Genomic DNA, 18896 nt, shown 5'->3' on the forward strand with positions numbered 1-18896 from the left:
CTCATTTTACTTTTCGTACAGGATAGCATTCTGCTGGAACCATTCCTCAAGGTCCCCCTCCTGCTGCCTGGTGAAGGTGTAGGGCATAACCTTCCTTTCAGCCCTCCCTTACCACCAATGGGGCATCTGCCTCTGATGCTGTGTCAGACACAGGCGAAAGGGCTGCCTTCAAATGAGGCAGTGAAGGATGGTGGGGACATATACTCGCACCCTAGTCTCCTCCTCCAGGGGTATCTCATGCAGGGCTACCTCCTCCTGCACTATCGCCTCCTGTGGCATCACCTCCTGCCACTCCTCCTCTTAGGTGGGCAACACCTGCATGGGCGTTTTTTTTTAGGGTGGTGCCCTCCCCGTGCGCTACCCCCTATTTGGTGCCATCTCTAAATCACAAGTCTCCTCTCCAAAAAAACTCTCCAGCTATGAACGAACATGCCTTGGAGTGGCAGAGGTCACGTTCTGCTGTTTAAATAACCTTTTTTTTCTCTACTGACCTTTTTTTTACCCTGGAGCTATTACCTTTGACTGCCTCCGACCACCTACGACTACCTACGACTACCCACGACTAGCATCACGACCTACCTACGAGTAAAAAGTATCGATTTTTTCCATGCCACCCTTTTTTTTACTCGTGGACATTTTTTATCAGGCTAGAAAAAACGGTACGACCTACCTGAAGCCACGAGTATCTACGACTAGCATCACGACCTGCTACGACCTCCCACGAATTCCTGGCGGCCATGCTGCGAGTATGAGTCAAGGGCAAACTCGGCAGAGGTCATGAATTAGGTTGTGAAAGTGGGACAGGGGTTTACTTGTAGCAACACGACATCAAGTTTGTAACCACAGTACTAATAAATTATATACTAAACAAACAAAAATTGTTCAATTCATAAAATAATATATTTTCAAAAAAAACAAAACAAAACAAAACCCATGTCTCTAGTGCAACCAGGACTGTTTGTACTTTGGAATTTAGTTGGTGTTCCTAGTTTTCAATAGCGTGATGGTTGGGAAAAAGCTGTTCCTGAATCTGGATGTTAGTTTTCAGACTCCTGTACCTTCGTCTTGATGGCAGAAGTGAAATGAGAGTGAGATCAGGGTGGTGAGGGTCCTTGATGATGCTGGCTGCCTTTTTGGGATGGTGCACTTTGATGGTGGGGAGGTCAGTATCCGTGATGTACTGGGCAGTGTCACCACATTTTGTCATCTTCATTCCTGGGCATTGGACTTTACAAACCAGGCCATGATGCAACCAGTCAATAAGCTCACTATCGTACACCTGTAGAGGTTCAAGATGGTATTCATTGAGATACTAAATCACCTCAATCTTCGAAGGAAGTAGAGGCCTTAATAGGTTTGTTTTATAATTGCATCATTGTGCTGGGTCCATGTCTTACCTTTAGAGATATGCACGCCCGGGAACGTAACGTTTTTGACTCTCTCCACCATCAACCCGTTGACGGAGACGGGTTTGCGAATCGGGGGTATGGGGACCTGAGAATCAGAGTTCTCCTTATTGAACAGGAACATGACGTGCAAATAGAGAAGAACACATGAGGTGATCTTGCTAGTATTAATCAGGAAAAACCACAACAGATCACTATAGTAAGATGGATTGTATTAAGCAATTGAAAAGTTGCATTTTTACAGTAATCTGAAAGTGTGTGGTTTTATGCTCACTGAGTGAAAGTTGCTGCCATCTAGTGGCTGTTTAAATGAAGTCTGAACCATTGACAATCTCAAAGAATTCAGTTTCTTGTGGAAAAAAATCGTCAGGGGAAAACTTGATCAATGGGATCATCTTCCATTTGTGTGACATTCTGAAGGTCAGTAATCTCAGAAGCAAAGATTTATTGGCAGCATATTCTGTCCTGAACTGCATCATGAAAACAGAAATCTAGAGGTTCTGTAAAGGTAACCAACTTCTCTGAGCCGAGAGTAGGGTCGGAATTCGACATTGGCTAAAAATTACGTATCCATGCAGAGTATGTTAATGATAATTAGATCATTTTATTTACACTTTCAGCAACATATATATATTTTTTAATCAACCAATATCCTCAAGCTTGTCTGTTTTTAGAACATGCAGAACCAATCTGTTTCTTACAGTATTTGAAGATGTGAATAAGTTAATGCGATGTAATATTCATTCTAACTATTCAAGTTTAGTTATATTTATCCTTGAACACAATATGGTTTAAGTGTAGATGGACATCTGCACATATGATACAACGGATATGCTGTTCGGGTTAGCTTTTAACTTTTAGTGTTTTGCTTTCAGGACAACCATTTAATCCTCAAATTAGGATGAATATATCAGTCACAAATATAATCTGTTCAATTGTTTTTGGAGATCGTTATGAATACGATGACAATGCTTTACAAGAAATCCATGTTTTACTTGACAAATTCGGAGAGATTTTGGAGAGCATGTGGATTCAGGTATGGTTACATTTGTGAATAATATATGCTCTTTGTAAATATAAAAATGGGATAATGGAACAATTTAAATTACAGCAAATGCCGACAGTTAACAAAAGTATGACCATCTCATGACACTCAATGGAATGTCTTTACCAGATATCTTTTTGCCATCTTCTGGGGTCAACATTGAACAGAAACGTAACTGTGCTAGTAAATAGGAGTACAAGTCAGAATGTGATGGACTACTCTTCATTTGTCTTCAAGTGTGTTAGGCACCAAAACTCAACAAACATGACATTGTGTAGGACAAATCATCATGTTTCACTTACACCCATGCGTAAGTTTAAACATTGTCTCTATCCACTAGCGCACTATGGCTTCAGTGTCCACCATCTACACAGTACAGTACAGTGCAGTGAAGTGATCAGAGCTGCCTTGCGGTACCTCCCAAGCTAGTACCACCTCTACCACTTGGAAAGAAGGTTCTGTAACACATGGAAAAACCATCACTTGCAAGTTCCCCCCCAAGTCATGCTAAACTGTTCTTGCAGTTTCAGCCTTGATAAATTGTTTCTCCCTAAAAGACAATTTATTTACAGAACCAGCAAATAATACAAGGATATTCTCTGCGCCTGAAGATTAAGCAAGGATTTATCATTGGATTTAAATATGCAGGTGCTGAAGGCTAATGATCACACAGCTGCTCGTTCTTTGGGCTTTCCTACAGTAAGTGCTTTGTGACTTGCTGCCATAAAGAAGATTCCCAATTGTTTAAACAAGAGAGTTGTAGCTCCATCAATGATCATCAACATCTTTGTTAGTGGTCGCCAGGCACTGCAGAGGTAAAGCATCCCTGGTAGCCTTCCCCTACCTTCCACTACAGTAGGCATTGGTTGAGAAGAAGCCAATGAACCAGGGAACCCACAGACTCTGGAAGATGACTTTCAGAAAAGACAAGGGGATGCCTATGAATGTTATTCATGTGAACTTTCAGAAGACATTTGATAAAAATCTCGTATCATAAGGTGATGATAAGATAATCTCTTATCATCTCTGATAGCAGATGTTGTCCGTAAATTTCAAACTCATTAATTTAATGAGATACAGGTATACCTCACTAACCAACATTGCAGTGCTTTGCTATGGTGCTCTTTCACTTTGGAGCCTTATTCTATTCAATTGCAAAGACAAAATAGGATTCAGCATAAAATCTCTTATGGGGAAAAAGTATTGAACCCTGGGAGCTGAGGCTATTACTGGTGTCAGTAGCTACCTCCCGGCCAACTCATTTTAACTGTAGGAAATCTTGCTCACCAGGCTCACCAGGCTCACTTGTAACTCAAACAGCATTTTAGAAACGCTTAACACTTTACAAGCCTCATAAAATAATGTAATTTGCAACAGACCAAAAGCCCCCGTTCCATCTCTTTCAAGCCCTCTTTGTGTCATTATTCAAAGGGGTATTTTGAAATAATTGAGTTAAAAATAACATATTAGGATCGCATCTCTATGCATGCTGTGTTATCACCCCATATAGTGCTTTATCATTTAGCGCTCCATTTTCTAGGAATGCTAAAAGGAGTGTAAGAGTCAGAAGGACATATTGCAGTTTTATAAAACTTTGATTAGGCCACATTTGGAGCATCATGTGAAATAAGATGCTTCCAATTCTTTTTATTCTGTCTTCCTTTCTACAGCTATACAATGCATCACCAAATGTGGTGAAACATCTTCCAGGCCCACATAATCATTTATTTGTTATTTGGAAAAAGTTGGAGGACTATATACAGGAGAAAATCCAGCAGCACCGAGAGAGCTGGAACCCAGCAGAACCAAGGGATTTCATTGACTGCTACTTGTCACAAATTGAGAAGGTGAGGCCTTAAGTAAACTTAAATTGACATGCATGGGTTTTGTTTTGCTGGAGTTTGCGGTTCTTGGCTTGGCTTCTCTCGGACTTCTGCCTGTGCTCAACAGCAGCAGTCTCCCGAGGCAAGCTGGAGTTTAGTTTAGTTTAGAGATACAGCATGGAAACAGGCCCTTTGGCCCACCGAGTCCGCACTGACCAGCGATTCCCCGCACATTAACACTACCCAAAACACACTAGGGACAATTTTACATTTATAACCAAGCCAATTAACCTACAAACCTATATGCCTTTGAAGTGCGGGAGGAAACCGAAGATCTCACAGAAACACACGCAGGTCACGGGGAGAATGTACAAATTTGGTACAGGCAAGCACCTGTAGTCTGGATCGAACCCGGGTCTCTGGTGCTGTAAGGCAGTAGCTCTACCCCTAGGCCACTGTGTTGCCTTATGGGGTTCCAGTGTCTGTTTGTCAGTTCCCCGTTCCACCAGTGGATATGCTGTTGCAATCAGCAGAGGAGCACAGGCGTGCTGAAGAGAGCTTCAGGCCCTTCAGTTTTATCCCTGGAATAGTTGGCATACAGTTTAGTTTAGTTTATTATTGTCACATGTACCGAGGTTCAGTGAAAAGCTTTTGTTTGCATGTTATTCAGTCAAAGAAAAGACAATATATGAATACAATCAAGCCGTCCATAGTGCAAAGACAAAGGTTAAAGCAGGGATCGGCAACCTTGTTCTGCATAGGGGCCATGACGGATGTCTGTGAGCAGATGGCGTGCTATATCTATCACCTGTACACGTGGATCCCGACCCTTCGAGGAAGCCATTCGTACTCACTCGCCCCCAGCCTATTGACAACCCCGATCCCGACAGTGGGGCTCAGACACAGAAGGTGCGCGGCCGTGCCGGCAGCTTTGCATGGGATGCGGTACAGCCAGAGCTCGGTGCTCGGTGCTGCTCGCCGCTGCTCGCCATACGGCGGCTCCACAATTGTGGCCGCCAGCGCAGGCCTGTCTGCGTCCTTCTGTCACCGCGGCCTGCGGGCCGGATGATTTCGGTTTACGGGCCCGGGTGTAGCGGCAGATTTTCAAATCGTTCGAGAAATTAACTCTCTAACCGCCTTTTGGATGAGCATGGATAAGGGGAATATCTTCGATACGCATGCGAGCTGGCTCACCGAGACCTTCAGAGCTTCTTCACAAATATGGCTTAAAAACACAGTCTTTTGATGAATAAATGCTTTATTGTTGATAGAAAACAGTAAGATACATCCAAACTTCTCCCGACTTTACTGCAATCTTCATCGAACTCCAGCTTATTATTTTAAACATTAGAAACCTCCCTGTGTCTCCGTAACACTTCGCATGATCTCCTTTAAGGCTCGCATGATCTCCTTTAGACCTCGCATGATGTAAGGGTTATCCTTCTCCATGGTGGCTCCAAACTGCACTAAAACTAAACTTCTGCGCAAGCATCTTAGCTCCAAACAGGGCCAAAAACACATCTCACCCACAATATAACAGGCAGTCTAAAATTTAAAGGCACATGCCATCATCAATGACATGCAAAACAGGCCAAATGGCCACTGCACCGGGGGCCATAGGTTGCCGACCCCTTGGTTAAAGAGTGCGTCATGAAGCACATTGGAAAATCCCATTCATTCCAATGCAGAAAGATAAATGCAGTCAAAGGCTTCAATTATTGTACATAATTTAATTTGAAATGTTTCTAATTGTTAGTATTTTAAGATGTTGCATTAATTATTATTGTTGTTTTTGGAAAAGCAAAAAATTGTCATTGAATAGTTTATAAATGTCACTGACTTTAGACTTTATAGAGAAACGGCACGAAAGCAAGCCCTTCGGCCCACCGAGTCCACGCCAACCAGCAAACACCTTGTACACTAACACTATCCTACACACTAGACACAATTTACAATTTTACCGAGCCAAAATAACCTACAAACTTTGGAGTGTGGTAGAAAACCAGGACACCTGGGGAAATCCCATGGTCACAGGGAGAACGAACAAACTCGGCGTAGACAGCACCCTATTGCGCAGATAGAATTAAACCTACGTTTCTGGCGCAGTCAGGCAGCAACATTACTACTGTGCAACCCAAATCAGACTATCAGGGACATGGTGAGAAACGCATGCAAAGACATATGCATGTTCCCCCAGTTAGCAAATGGGGGAACAATTGACAGATGGAGTATAAGGGAGTAAAAGAGGATTATAGATCTGCCTGTCTTCATGTATGAAACACAAGAAGTTAGCAAGTAACTAGGAAGATATTTAGAATTTCAGACAGTAGCAAAGGTGGTGGAATACAAGAATTAAGAAGTCTTGATTAATTGTACCGGATATTGTGAGGTCATACCCACAATATTCCTTATTTAAGCAGGGATGCACTTAACTGTAGGAGATAGGCCCTGAAATAATATAGGAAATGAAAGGCATCAGCTCTTTACATGACGGGTATCAGAGGTTATGGAGAGAAGGCAGGAGAATGGGGTTAGCAGAGAGAGATCGATCAGCCATGATTGAATGGCTGAGTAGACTTGATGGGCCGAATAGCCTAATTGTACTCCTGCCACATGATCTTATGATATAACATGTGCATAATAATCTATGTATGGGCGAGATGGCTAAATATGGCAAACATGTATCATATAACCCAATAATGATGATGCATACAAATTAAATATTCTATTTAATCTTACATGTTCTATTATTCTGTTACTTATTTTATTTCATCTTGCATATTGATTTATTCACACTAACTGTGGATAATGAATCCTATAAAAAATGGTCTGTACTGTATTTTAGTGCAATTTCGTCATTGGGCAACTGACTCTCCTGGTAGCTACCTTGTAATAAAGTTTTCTAAAGACAATACCAGGCTCATTAGGATCACCTAATGCCTTCCCAAAGGTGTGTAATGGGTGGGTACCCTCCATCCCACCCACCCCACTATCACATCCCTTGTGTTGCCCTCTCAGTGGGTGATGTTGTTTCATATACAGGAAAATAAAATCATGGACCTTTAATAAAGCTGTAACTCATTATGTATTATTTAAATCTGTTATCACTTTAATATATTTCTTATTCGTCAAGGCTACTCCCAACTCTAGCTTCCATGACCAAAATCTTCTGTATTCATCATTGGATCTTTTCTTTGCTGGATCTGAGACAACGTCAACCACATTGCGCTGGGCACTGCTGTACATGGCAGGGTATCCAGACATTCAAGGTCAGTAACTCAGATGCAATTTGAGAAGTTCTGGGATCTTGCCTATTGTACTTGGACGTCTTCTTCCCTGATTCTAAATTGGTGAACAGTGCAATAACTTCTGTTGAACAGGATTTTCAGCGATTTTGTATCAGAAAACCACATGAACTAAGCTATGTCTAGTGCGTTGGTGCTTAGAAATATACTTTGGCAAATCAAACCGAAAGGGAAATAAATGTGTAATTAATTGAGAAAGAACTGTAATTTTTGATACTTTTGAATACTAACAAGTGGACAGAATAATTATAGTTTCCATTTTACTCATTCCAACTGTCTCATTTTCACCATGGACATCCAATCCCTCCACTTCTCTAACCTTCAATCCCCCTATGGTTCACTGGAACTTTACTCACAGAATGGAAGCAAATCCAGTCCTTATCCTTAATCATCACTAATAAAAGCTGTTGAATGGACCCTGCATATACCTGCCTTTTTGTAGAATACAATAAACTTTCTTTGTTCCAATCCTGTTCAATTCCCTCCTTTGCCACTTTTCTGACATGGATGACCGTACCAGCCTTGTTTCCTGTTGTTATAACAAAGTGCAAAACATTGTCAATTTTGCTATTACTCTTCACATTTCTCTTGCTCTCACATTGTCCATCTGTGACTTTTCTCCTTCCTCAACCTTTGCATCTCCGTTGCCGAAGTTCAGTTATAACCTTCCATGCTGATGCAAAAGTATGAATTGCATTTTCTACAATAAAGATTTCTCCTCCACTCTAATAATAACTATCCCATTTTATATACTTCTGCTTCTTGCCCATTAAACTCCCAAAATGTTCCAGTGTTTCTATCATCTGCAGCAACATTTTACCATAATCTTTTTTACCTCTTCCAAGATTATGAATGTGTCTTTACCTCATGATACCCTAGTTCGCTCCTCATTTCCATTCTCTCCTACAGCACATTCTTTTCTCACAGCACCTTACTCTCTAACCAACACCTGTCCTTTTATTTCTGCATTCCCACCAAGGGCCTAAATATCCCCAACATGTGAAACATTCATTTGCTTGTTTTGCAATTGTCCATGTTTTTCATATTTGTTTTCTATTCAATTAAGAGAAAGAATGATCGCGTATTTATAAAATCCATCCTATGACCAAAATGTCACATTAGTAACACCATGTGTAACTTGATTCAATAGTCAATTAGCTTATGTTAAGATTTCACAAACTCCAAACCATAAATAACCAGGAGAGGACCGACAAATGTTTCTACATTGGGAAAGGTTTGATGAATGTGTGATGCAGGACAGTACCTCTTGATAGACATCTATTTTTACTGTTTTTGAGCTAGAGTTTATATTGTGAGCAAAAGTTTTAATAGGAAAATCAGCAGAAGTATTATTTTCTCTCTGTGCTTTAACAATCTGTGAATGATGAATGTATAATGTTTACATTAAAAATATTTATTTTGTCATGTTACTGTCAGTGCCTTTAGAATTTGTGAGGTTATTTAAACCCTAGTCATTCTTCGTGAACGATTTGGTATGATCATGGGGCATAGAAGCAGGCCATTCAGCCCACCGTCCATACTAACTGGATATGGGTTTCAGATGAAACTTGGCATCTTGTGTTCATGCTCTGTATTGGAAATTATCTGTAGTTGTCTATAACCACAGATATATATTTTTTCCTTTTACAGTAAAAAAACTTGAGATGCTGGAAATGTGGGAAAAAACCCTCAGAAAATACTAGCAACACTCAGCAGGTCAGGCAGCATCTGTGAATAGAGAAAAAGTTAAAGTTTCAGGTTCGGATGGCTGGAATATTGTGTATAGTTCTCAAGCTGGATTATTGTGTGATTTTGTGCATTTCCAGTCCACACATTGGATGGACTTGATTGCACTGAAGAGGAAGCAGGAGAGATTCACTAAGATGATGTCTTGGGGCAGAGGAGGCTGATTGGGATCTCAGAGAAATTCTTAGAAGTACAGATGAGGAAGACAGGACATTTTTCCCCTGAGTCCCCAGTGTCAGAGCAGAGGACATGAGTTTAAGAGGTTTAGTGGGGATCGAGAGTAGTTATTATCTGGAGTGCATTGTCAAAGAAGGTAATACAGGCAAATACTATCACAATATCCAAGAAGCATTGGGATGAACACTTGAATTGCCAAGGCTGAGTAGATTACTGACCAAAGTCTGGTGAATGGAATTAGTATAGATAGGACTTGATGATCAATGTGAACATAGTGGGCCAAAGGGCCTGTTTCTGTTCTGTGTGACTATGATCCTATGACTGTCAGATATCAAACTTGAAATGTTAATAGTTTCTCGTTCCACTGATGCTACCTAAAGGGCTGAGTGTTGCCAGCATTTTCTGATATCTCCTTTTTATAAATATTGTTTTCTTTTTTTCCACATCCACAGAAGCAATGGCTGGGACATAGTCATATGTGTAAAAGTGAAATATTATTGCAGTGAAGGGTAACATAGTGATGATTAACTGGATAGTTCTGTGCCTTTTTCTTTGCAGAAAAGGTCCATGATGAGATTGAAAGTGTAATTGGCCAACAAGAACCTAAGATGGATGATCGGAACATTCTTCCTTATACCAATGCAGTTATTCATGAAATACAGAGAAAAGGGAACATAGCTCCATTCACTCTCACCAGAGAAACTACTCGTGATACAACTGTGGGAAAGTACTTTATACCAAAGGTAATTTGAAGAGAGATTCTGGACTTGAAATTGGATTGAACTAATGCAGAATACAATAGAAATAAGATGAAATGATCTTGATAAAGTTGTCCATGAGGGGTGGGTGGTGTGGGTATTGGTGTTTTTTGCCAAAAATTATTTAGTTTCAGAGATTTTCAAAACAATTTAAACAAACCTCTACTGTCTCCCATTGATCCAATCTCAATATTTATTAATAATTCTATTGTTTCTGCTTCCATTCCGAGGATTAGTCATTCACTTCCTACTGTTTGACATAGAAGGGTCTTTTTCCGGCATGAAGCCTTGCCCATTCCAACAGTCTATAATGCTTGTCTTTATACCTTGATACCATGATGAGAAAAACAAATTACTGCATCTCATTAAGATTATAAAATAGGTGCACAGTGACAAACTCAGATGGAGAAGGGCACAGGACGGTTACGTGTTGTTGGGTGATAGTGACGGCTGCAATCAATGACTATGGCCTCCATCTAAACATTGTTACATCTCTGTAAACAGCCAGAGCTTGCATAGTCCAAGGTATAACAACCTCATCCAGCTCTCCAGCAGAAGAAACATCACTTCAACTTACCCTAGAGCAAGCAGAAATGCTTCATTTCCCTGCATTAAACCACTGGTTAGTAACATCCACCCTTATCCTGGCAGCTACATCAACCCCTCGCATTAGCAGAGAGGTTATGCACCAACTTTAAAAATCATTGGTCAGACCTCGGGTGGAGTACAGCATGTGGTTTTGGTGACCACACCATAGGAAGGATGGGATGGTGCTGGAGAGGGTGTTTAAGAGATTCACCAAGATGCTTTCCAGTAATGAAGAGATTGGAGAGGTGAGGTCTGTTTTCCCTGGAGCAGGGAAGGTTAAGAAGGGCCTTGATTGATGGATCTTGTTATGAAGGGTATAGATAAGGTCGACTGCAGGAAACTCTTCCCCATATCAACTAGAGTTCAGAAATATTTGATAAGGGGTAAATAATTTAGAGGGGATCTGCGGGAATCTTTCTCACATGTGAGTACCTAGGATACATAGCTGGAGAGAATGGTGAAGGCAGAGTGGCTGACAGCATTTAAGATGTAACTGGGTGAGCATGTGAAGCACCTAGGCATAAAAGATTATGGGTCAAGTGCTGAGAGATGGGAATAGTATAGATGGGTGCTCACTGGTCAGCATCCTGAGCAAGTCAGACATTGGGTCATTGGCTTGCACAATTCATCAAAGCAGCCTGTGGGCGTTATGATGAAACCCAAGTACCATGTTAAGATGGCTCCTTAGTCCTCTGCGTTCAGTTGTGTGTTGGTTTTTAATGAGCATAACACATGGAACAGCACAGAAACAGGCCCTTCAGCCCACAATGTCTGTGCCAAATATAATACCAAGTTAAACAAATCTCTTCTGACTGCACGTGATCCATATCCCTCCATTCCATGCACATCCATGCTCCTATCAAAAAACCTCTAAAATGCCACCATTGTATATACCTCCAACACCAACAATGGCAACAAGTTCTAGGCACCAACCACTTTCTGGGCAATAAAATTGTTCCGCACAACTCCTTTAAATCATGCTCCTCTCACTTTAAAGCTATGCCCCCAGTCTTTGACATTACCACCCTGGGATAAAGGTTCTGGCTGTTTACCCCGCCTAAGCTTCTTATAATTTTACATACTTCTATCAGATCTCCCCTCAGCATCTGATGCTCCAGAGAAAACAATCTAAGTTTGTCCAACCTCTACTGATAGCTAATACCCTTTAAACCAGGCTGCATTCTGATAAACCTCCAAACAAAAACTTCCCATCCTTGGAGCAACCAGAAGTGCACACAATACCCCTGAACTGTGTCCTCGAAAGCTGCAATATGACTTACTGACTCTTATATTCAGTGCACTGACCTATGATGACAAGCATTCCGTATGCCTTCTTTACCACTGTATAGAAACATAGAAACATAGAAAATAGGTGCAGGAGTAGGCCATTCGGCCCTTCGAGCCTGCACCGCCATTCAATATGATCATGGCTGATCATCCAACTCAGTATCCTGTACCTGCCTTCTCTCCATACTCCCTGATCCCTTTAGCCACAAGGGCCACATCTAACTCCCTCTTAAATATAGCCAATGAACTGGCCTCAACTACCTTCTGCGGGAGAGAATTCCACAGATTCACCACTCTCTGTGTGAAAAATGTTTTCCTCATCTCGGTCCTAAAAGATTTCCCCTTTATCCTTAAACTGTGACCCCTTGTTCTGGACTTCCCCAACATCGGGAACAATCTTCCTGCATCTAGCCTGTCCAGCCCCTTAAGAATTTTGTAAGTTTCTATAAGATCCCCCCTCAATCTTCTAAATTCTAGCGAGTACAAACCGAGTCTATCCAGTCTTTCTTCATATGAAAGTCCTGACATCCCAGGAATCAGTCTGGTGAACCTTCTCTGTACTCCCTCTATGGCAAGAATGTCTTTCCTCAGATTAGGAGACCAAAACTGTACGCAATACTCCAGGTGTGGTCTCACCAAGACCCTGTATAACTGCAGTAGAATCTCCCTGCTCCTATACTCAAATCCTTTTGCTATGAATGCTAACATACCATTCGCCTTCTTCACTGCCTGCTGCACCTGCATGCCTACTTTTAATGACTGGTGTACCATGACACCCAGGTCTCGTTGCATCTCCCCCTTTCCTAATCGGCCACCATTCAGATAATAATCTACTTTCCTGTTTTTGCCACCAAAGTGGATAACCTCACATTTATCCACATTATACTGCATCTGCCATGCATTTGCCCACTCACCCAGCCTATCCAAGTCACCTTGCAGCCTCCTAGCATCCTCCTCACAGCTAACACTGCCCCCCAGCTTCGTGTCATCCGCAAACTTGGAGATGTTGCATTCAATTCCCTCGTCCAAATCATTAATATATATCGTAAAAAGCTGGGGTCCCAGAACTGAGCCTTGCGGTACCCCACTAGTCACTGCCTGCCATTGTGAAAAGGACCCGTTTACTCCTACTCTTTGCTTCCTGTCTTCCAGCCAGTTCTCTATCTACATCAATACTGAACCCCCAATACCGTGTGCTTTAAGTTTGTATACTAATCTCTTATGTGGGACCTTGTCGAAAGCCTTCTGAAAGTCCAGATATAACACATCCACTGGTTCTCCCTTATCCACTCTACTAGTTACATCCTCGAAAAATTCTATAAGATTCGTCAGACATGATTTACCCTTCATAAATCCATGCTGACTTTGTCCAATGATTTCACCACTTTCCAAATGTGCTGCTATCCCATCTTTAATAACTGATTCTAGCAGTTTCCCCACTACCGACGTTAGACTAACTGGTCTGTAATTCCCCGTTTTCTCTCTCCCTCCCTTTTTAAAAAGTGGTGTTACATTAGCTACCCTCCAATCCTCAGGAACTACTCCAGAATCTAAAGAGTTTTGAAAAATTATCACTAAATTATCACTACTTGTGTTGCCACTGTTAGGGAGCTATGAACCTATACCCAAGATCCCTCTGTACATCAATACTGTTAAGGGACTTTCCATTGATTGTATATGTTTTGTTTTGTACTCACATTTGACCTCTCCAAGTGTGTAGTTGAGGCCCTATATTTATTTCCATCATTCCCTCTCTCTCAAGCCTAGATATGGAAGACTGATACTTCCCAATTCATTTGATTTGTATCTGTTCATTTGCTTGTTAGGGCACACAAGTAATTATGAATCTCTACTCGGTGTTGATGGACAAATCAGAATGGGAGACACCTGATGAATTCAATCCTGAACACTTCCTGGACAAAACTGGGAAATTTGTTAGAAAGGAAGCATTTGTGCCTTTCTCTGGAGGTAAATTCTTTCATTTATGTTGCACATACAGAAGCATACTATGTCAAGAGTGAGTGAGTAAGTGAAAGTAAGAAAACAACTTGCTTGTTATTTATTCTCTGATGTTTTTGTTTCTAGTTGCTGGGAAAGTGTACAGGTCCATTTCTTACCTGGGAGGTTAAGTTTTAACATGTACCTGTAGACTCTTCAATACTTTTGGTAAAACTAATTCTTGGAGAACCTTTCAAAAGAAAAGAGTAAACAAAAGCTCCTACTCTTTAAGGGACAATGGCTTAGAATTGAACAAAGATAATAATAATAATAATGATGGATGGGATTCATATAGCGCCTTTCTAATACTCAAGGCGCTTTACATCGCATTATTCATTCACTCCTCAGTCACACTCGGTGGTGATAAGCTACTTCTGTAGCCACAGCTGCCCTGGGGCAGACTGACGGAAGCGTGGCTGCCAATCTGCGCCTACGGCCCCTCCGACCACCACCAATCACTCCCACACATTCACACACAGGCAAAGGTGGGTGAAGTGTCTTGCCCAAGGACACAACGACAGTATGCACTCCAAGCGGGATTTAACTCACCTTCTGCATTTTCCAAAGATCATTTACAAATTAGTTTTCCTATGCCATCATGATCCCTGTTCAATTTATGTAATTCTTTCAGGAAATGAAATATGAATAATCTTTGGTCTTCAATTACTAGGTGCAGCTCCAGAACATGTCATCATTACACGTGTTTGCTAACCTGTTCAGCCAACAAAACTCCTCCCAGTCTACTCTGGCCCCATGAGCTGCCGTAGCATAGGAGGCATTTGATTATGCTTATTTGTCTTAGATGTACCTGCCAATTTAGCATGTATTTTCACAATATTCACTGCTTTGTGAAATGAATATAAAATTAAATTGATGGACATTAGACAATGGATTGTTTTAATGAATTTGCTTGACAACTCCATTTTATATTGGATATTAATTAAAAATAGGTGAGTGTGTCAAACAAATTTAGGCAAATTGACTACATATTGTACACAAATTGTAGGCATAGATCCATTCATATTTTTAATGGTTTCTATCATTAAACCATGGAAATGGAATGCTGCCTCAAGAAGCAGGCATCCGTCATCAAGGGCCATCATCCACCACCTGGGTCATGCCTCTTCTCACTGCTCCCATAGGGCGGGGAGTACTGAAGCCTGAAGTCCAACAGCACTAGGCTCAGGAAAAGCTACTTTCCTATAGACTGGGAAAATCAGGTTGTTACTGGACCCCAAGAAAGTCAGTTTGTGAAGTGCCTCCGTGATGGATTCTTATTGATACAAATCATCGATAGATGCTCCTGAACACATCATCAGTGATGTAACCTGGGGTCATTGGGTGTTTCGGGTCTTTCAACATCAGACACCCTCACCCAGGCGACCCAGCCGTGGTTGATCAGACCACGACTTGTGTTCAGGTGACATTCGCTCCTCCTCATGGACCTCCTCTCCTGATCCAGAGCCATCTCGAGGCCTTCTCCGCTGCCTCTGTGGTGTTCTTGATGACCTTTCTCCTCGCCACTCCGTTTATGCCCAGTGCACTTAAGGCTTTGTAGAGCAATTACCCTGCAAAACCTCTGCAGCCGACCTCGATGGTCATACACCTCGCCTTCCAGCCCTGCTTGCGGCAGTCTATGAACAGCTCTTCATACTTGGCCATCTTCCTCTTGTGGGCCTCCTCCAGACGGTCCTCCCACGGCACAGTCAGTTCCAACAAGACGATGTTTTTGGTTGCCTCTGAGACCAGGAGGATATCTGGCCTCAGGGTGGTCGTGGCAATGTGCCGTGGGAACTTCAGCTATTTCACCAGGTCTGCGGAAAGCTGCCAGTCCTGCGCAGTCACCAGGATTCCTGACTGATTCCTGGCTGCTGTGGTTCTTAGCAGCTACACTCCGGCCTTCACGAAGGTGATCATCTGGGTGGTGGGGCGTTCTTGTCTACAGCTGCTGATTCCCATGCTGATGGCTTCTGCAATGGGTTTGAGAACCTGGTCGTGACGCCATGTGTACCGGCCCTGCCCAAGAGCCTTTGGGCAACAGCTCAGGATGTGCTCCAACGTCCCCTTGCCTGAGCATTGCGGGCAATCTGGAGATTCCGCTTTGCCCCAGATGAAGAGGTTCGATGGGCTGGGCAGGACATCATACACTGCCTGGATCAGGAACTTGATGCGCTGTGGTTCAGCCTGCCAGAGCTCAGTCCATGTGACTTTTCGTTCCATGGCTTGCTCCCACCTTGTCCAGGCTCCCTGCTGCCTCAATCCCACTGCTCTGGTACACCTCTCCTCCTCCACCAGAGCCCTCACTTCCTCCTGGACCAGCCTGTGCCTCTCCTTCCCCTTGGCCTTGTCAAACTGGGGAGATGGGAAGATTCCCAGGCCAGCTCTTCCCCGAGTCACTGCTCCCACCAGGACCCTGTGGCGTATCCGAGACTCTGCTTTCAGCACGGCTTCGCCGGCTCTCCACTTCCTCCCAGTTTTCACCTCCACCCCTGCTTGAGCCACCTTGGGGTCGCTGGAGTTCCTGTACATCATCACCTCTCTGGCCCGAGTCACCTTGAACTCCTCCTCCAGGGACTTCAGGGGCAGCTGGAGCTTGGTGTTATTTCCGTAAAGGGCGATGCTGCTAAGGCTCCTGGGCACCTTCTGAGAAAACTGCTGACTTTCCTCTCCAATCTCTGTACGATGGATATTGGGACTTCGCAGACAAGCAGTGGCCAGAGTATCCTTGGCAGGATACCATGCTGGTAAATCCATGCCTTGAACTTGCCGGGAAGCCCCGACTGGTCCACTGCTCTCAACCAGCTCTCCAGCTCCTGACAGGTTGCCTGGACAGATGCTGTATCCTTCAGGCTGCTGTTAAACACCTTGCCAAGACTCTTCACTGGCCTTTCGGAGACAGTTGGGATTGGTGTCCTTTCTATGTTGAAACGGAGCCTGTCCATGACTTTGCCCTCCTTCAGCACCAGTGACCTTGATTTTCCTGGCTTAAACCTCATCCTTGCCCATGCAATCAGCTTCTGCAACCCCTGCAGGATCCACCTGCTTCCTGGCACTGACTCAGTGGTGACAGTCAGGTCATCCTTGAAGGCTCTGATTGGTGGTTGGCGCATTCCTGACTTGGTCCGAGGGCCCCGGCACTCGAGCTCAGCAGACTTGACGATCATGTTCATCGCCAAGGCAAAAAGGATCACAGAGATGGTACAGCCTGTGATGATCCCAACCTTCAGTCTGTGCCACTCTGATGTTACTGACCCTGGTGAGACTCTCATGCTGAACTGGTTGTAATAGTCCAGGATGAGATCTGCCACTTGGCCCGGCACATGATGCTTGGCCATGACTGTCTGGATCAGCTTGTGCGGGATGGAGCCGTAGGCGTTGGCCAGGTCAAGCCAGAGCACTGTCAGGTCTCCCTTGTTCTCCCTGGCTTCTCTGAAGAGCTGGGTCACCACTCCCGTGTGCTCTAGACACCCCGGCACTCCAGATAAGCCTCCCTTTTGCAGTGAGCTGTCGATGTAGCCATTGCTGGAGAGGAAGTTGGTCAGCCGCCTCGCCACTATGCTGAAGAAAATCTTGCCTGCAACGCTTAGCAAGGAGATGATTCTGAACTGATCGATCTTCTTGGAATCTTCCTCCTTTGGGATCCAGACTCCTTCAGCGAATCGCCACTGCTGCGCCACTTTTCCTCTCCTCCAGATGAGTTTCAGGATCTTCCACAGCCGTTTCAGTAACAAGGGGCAGTTCTTGTAGACCCTGTAGGGGACTCCGCTTGGGCCAGGGGCTGAGCCAGATCTTGCTCTCTTCACAACGTCCTGGACCTCTTTCAGGAATGGCTCTCTACTATCAAACTCCGTGATGGGTGGAGGTGGTTTTATCAGGATGTTGCACTGGCCCAGCTCCTGCTGCCTGGCGGGGTCACTGTAGGTTGTCTGGATGAGTCGGTCGATCTCCTCCTTAGTGCAGCTTGTACTGCAACCTACCAGGGAGAAGGCATTTCTTTATTTAGTGTGGTGTAATGAACTGGATTTGATAAGTGAACTCGAGGTAAAGGAGCCATTAGGAGGTAGTGACCATAATATGGTAAGTTTTAATCTACAATTTGAGAGGGAGAAAGGTAAATCAGAGGTGTATGTGTTACAGTTGAACGAAGGGAACTATGGAGTCCATGAGGGAGGAGCTGCCCAAAGTTGACTGGAAAGATACCCTAGCAGGGATGACAGTCAAACAACAATGGCAGATATTTCTGGGAATAATACAGAAGATGCAGGAACAGTTCATTCCAACGAGGAAGAAAGATTCCAAGGGGAGTAAGGGGCGACCGTGGCTGACAAGGGATGTCAGGGACAGTATAAAAATAAAAGAGAAGAAGTACAACATAGCAAAGATGAGCGGTAAGCAAGAGGACTGGGTAATGTTTAAAGAGCAACAGAAGATAACCAAAAAGGCAATACAGGGAGAAAATATGAGGTACGAAGGTAAGCTAGCCAAGAATATAAAGGAGGATAGTAAAAGCTTCTTTAGGTGTGTGAAGAGGAAAAAATTGATTTAGACCAAAGTTGTACCCTTGATGACTGAAAAAGGTGAATTGAACAGGTACTTTGGATCATACTTCACTAAGGAGGACACAAACAATCTTCCTGATGTACTAGTGGCCAGAGGATCTGGGGTGGAACTGAAGGGAATCCACAATAGGCAGGAAATGATGTTAGGTAGACTGATGGGACTGAAGGCTGATAAATTGCCAGGGCCCGATTGACTGCATCCCA

At 43.3% G+C, this 18896-nt stretch overlaps 1 protein-coding gene across 1 annotated transcript in view; it reads left to right on the top strand.

Annotated features, from left to right (window-relative positions):
- The window catches only part of LOC116977778 (cytochrome P450 2J2), a 37207-nt gene that overhangs the window by 12631 nt on the left and 5680 nt on the right, over positions 1–18896 (top strand). The window contains exons 4-8 of the mRNA XM_033028526.1: positions 2282–2442; positions 4122–4298; positions 7408–7543; positions 10061–10245; positions 13962–14103. Coding sequence (XP_032884417.1) covers positions 2282–2442; positions 4122–4298; positions 7408–7543; positions 10061–10245; positions 13962–14103 — 801 coding nt within the window. The remainder of the gene's footprint in view (positions 1–2281; positions 2443–4121; positions 4299–7407; positions 7544–10060; positions 10246–13961; positions 14104–18896) is intronic.

This window comes from Amblyraja radiata, chromosome 10, assembly GCF_010909765.2.
Source record: "Amblyraja radiata isolate CabotCenter1 chromosome 10, sAmbRad1.1.pri, whole genome shotgun sequence".
NCBI lineage: Eukaryota > Metazoa > Chordata > Chondrichthyes > Rajiformes > Rajidae > Amblyraja > Amblyraja radiata.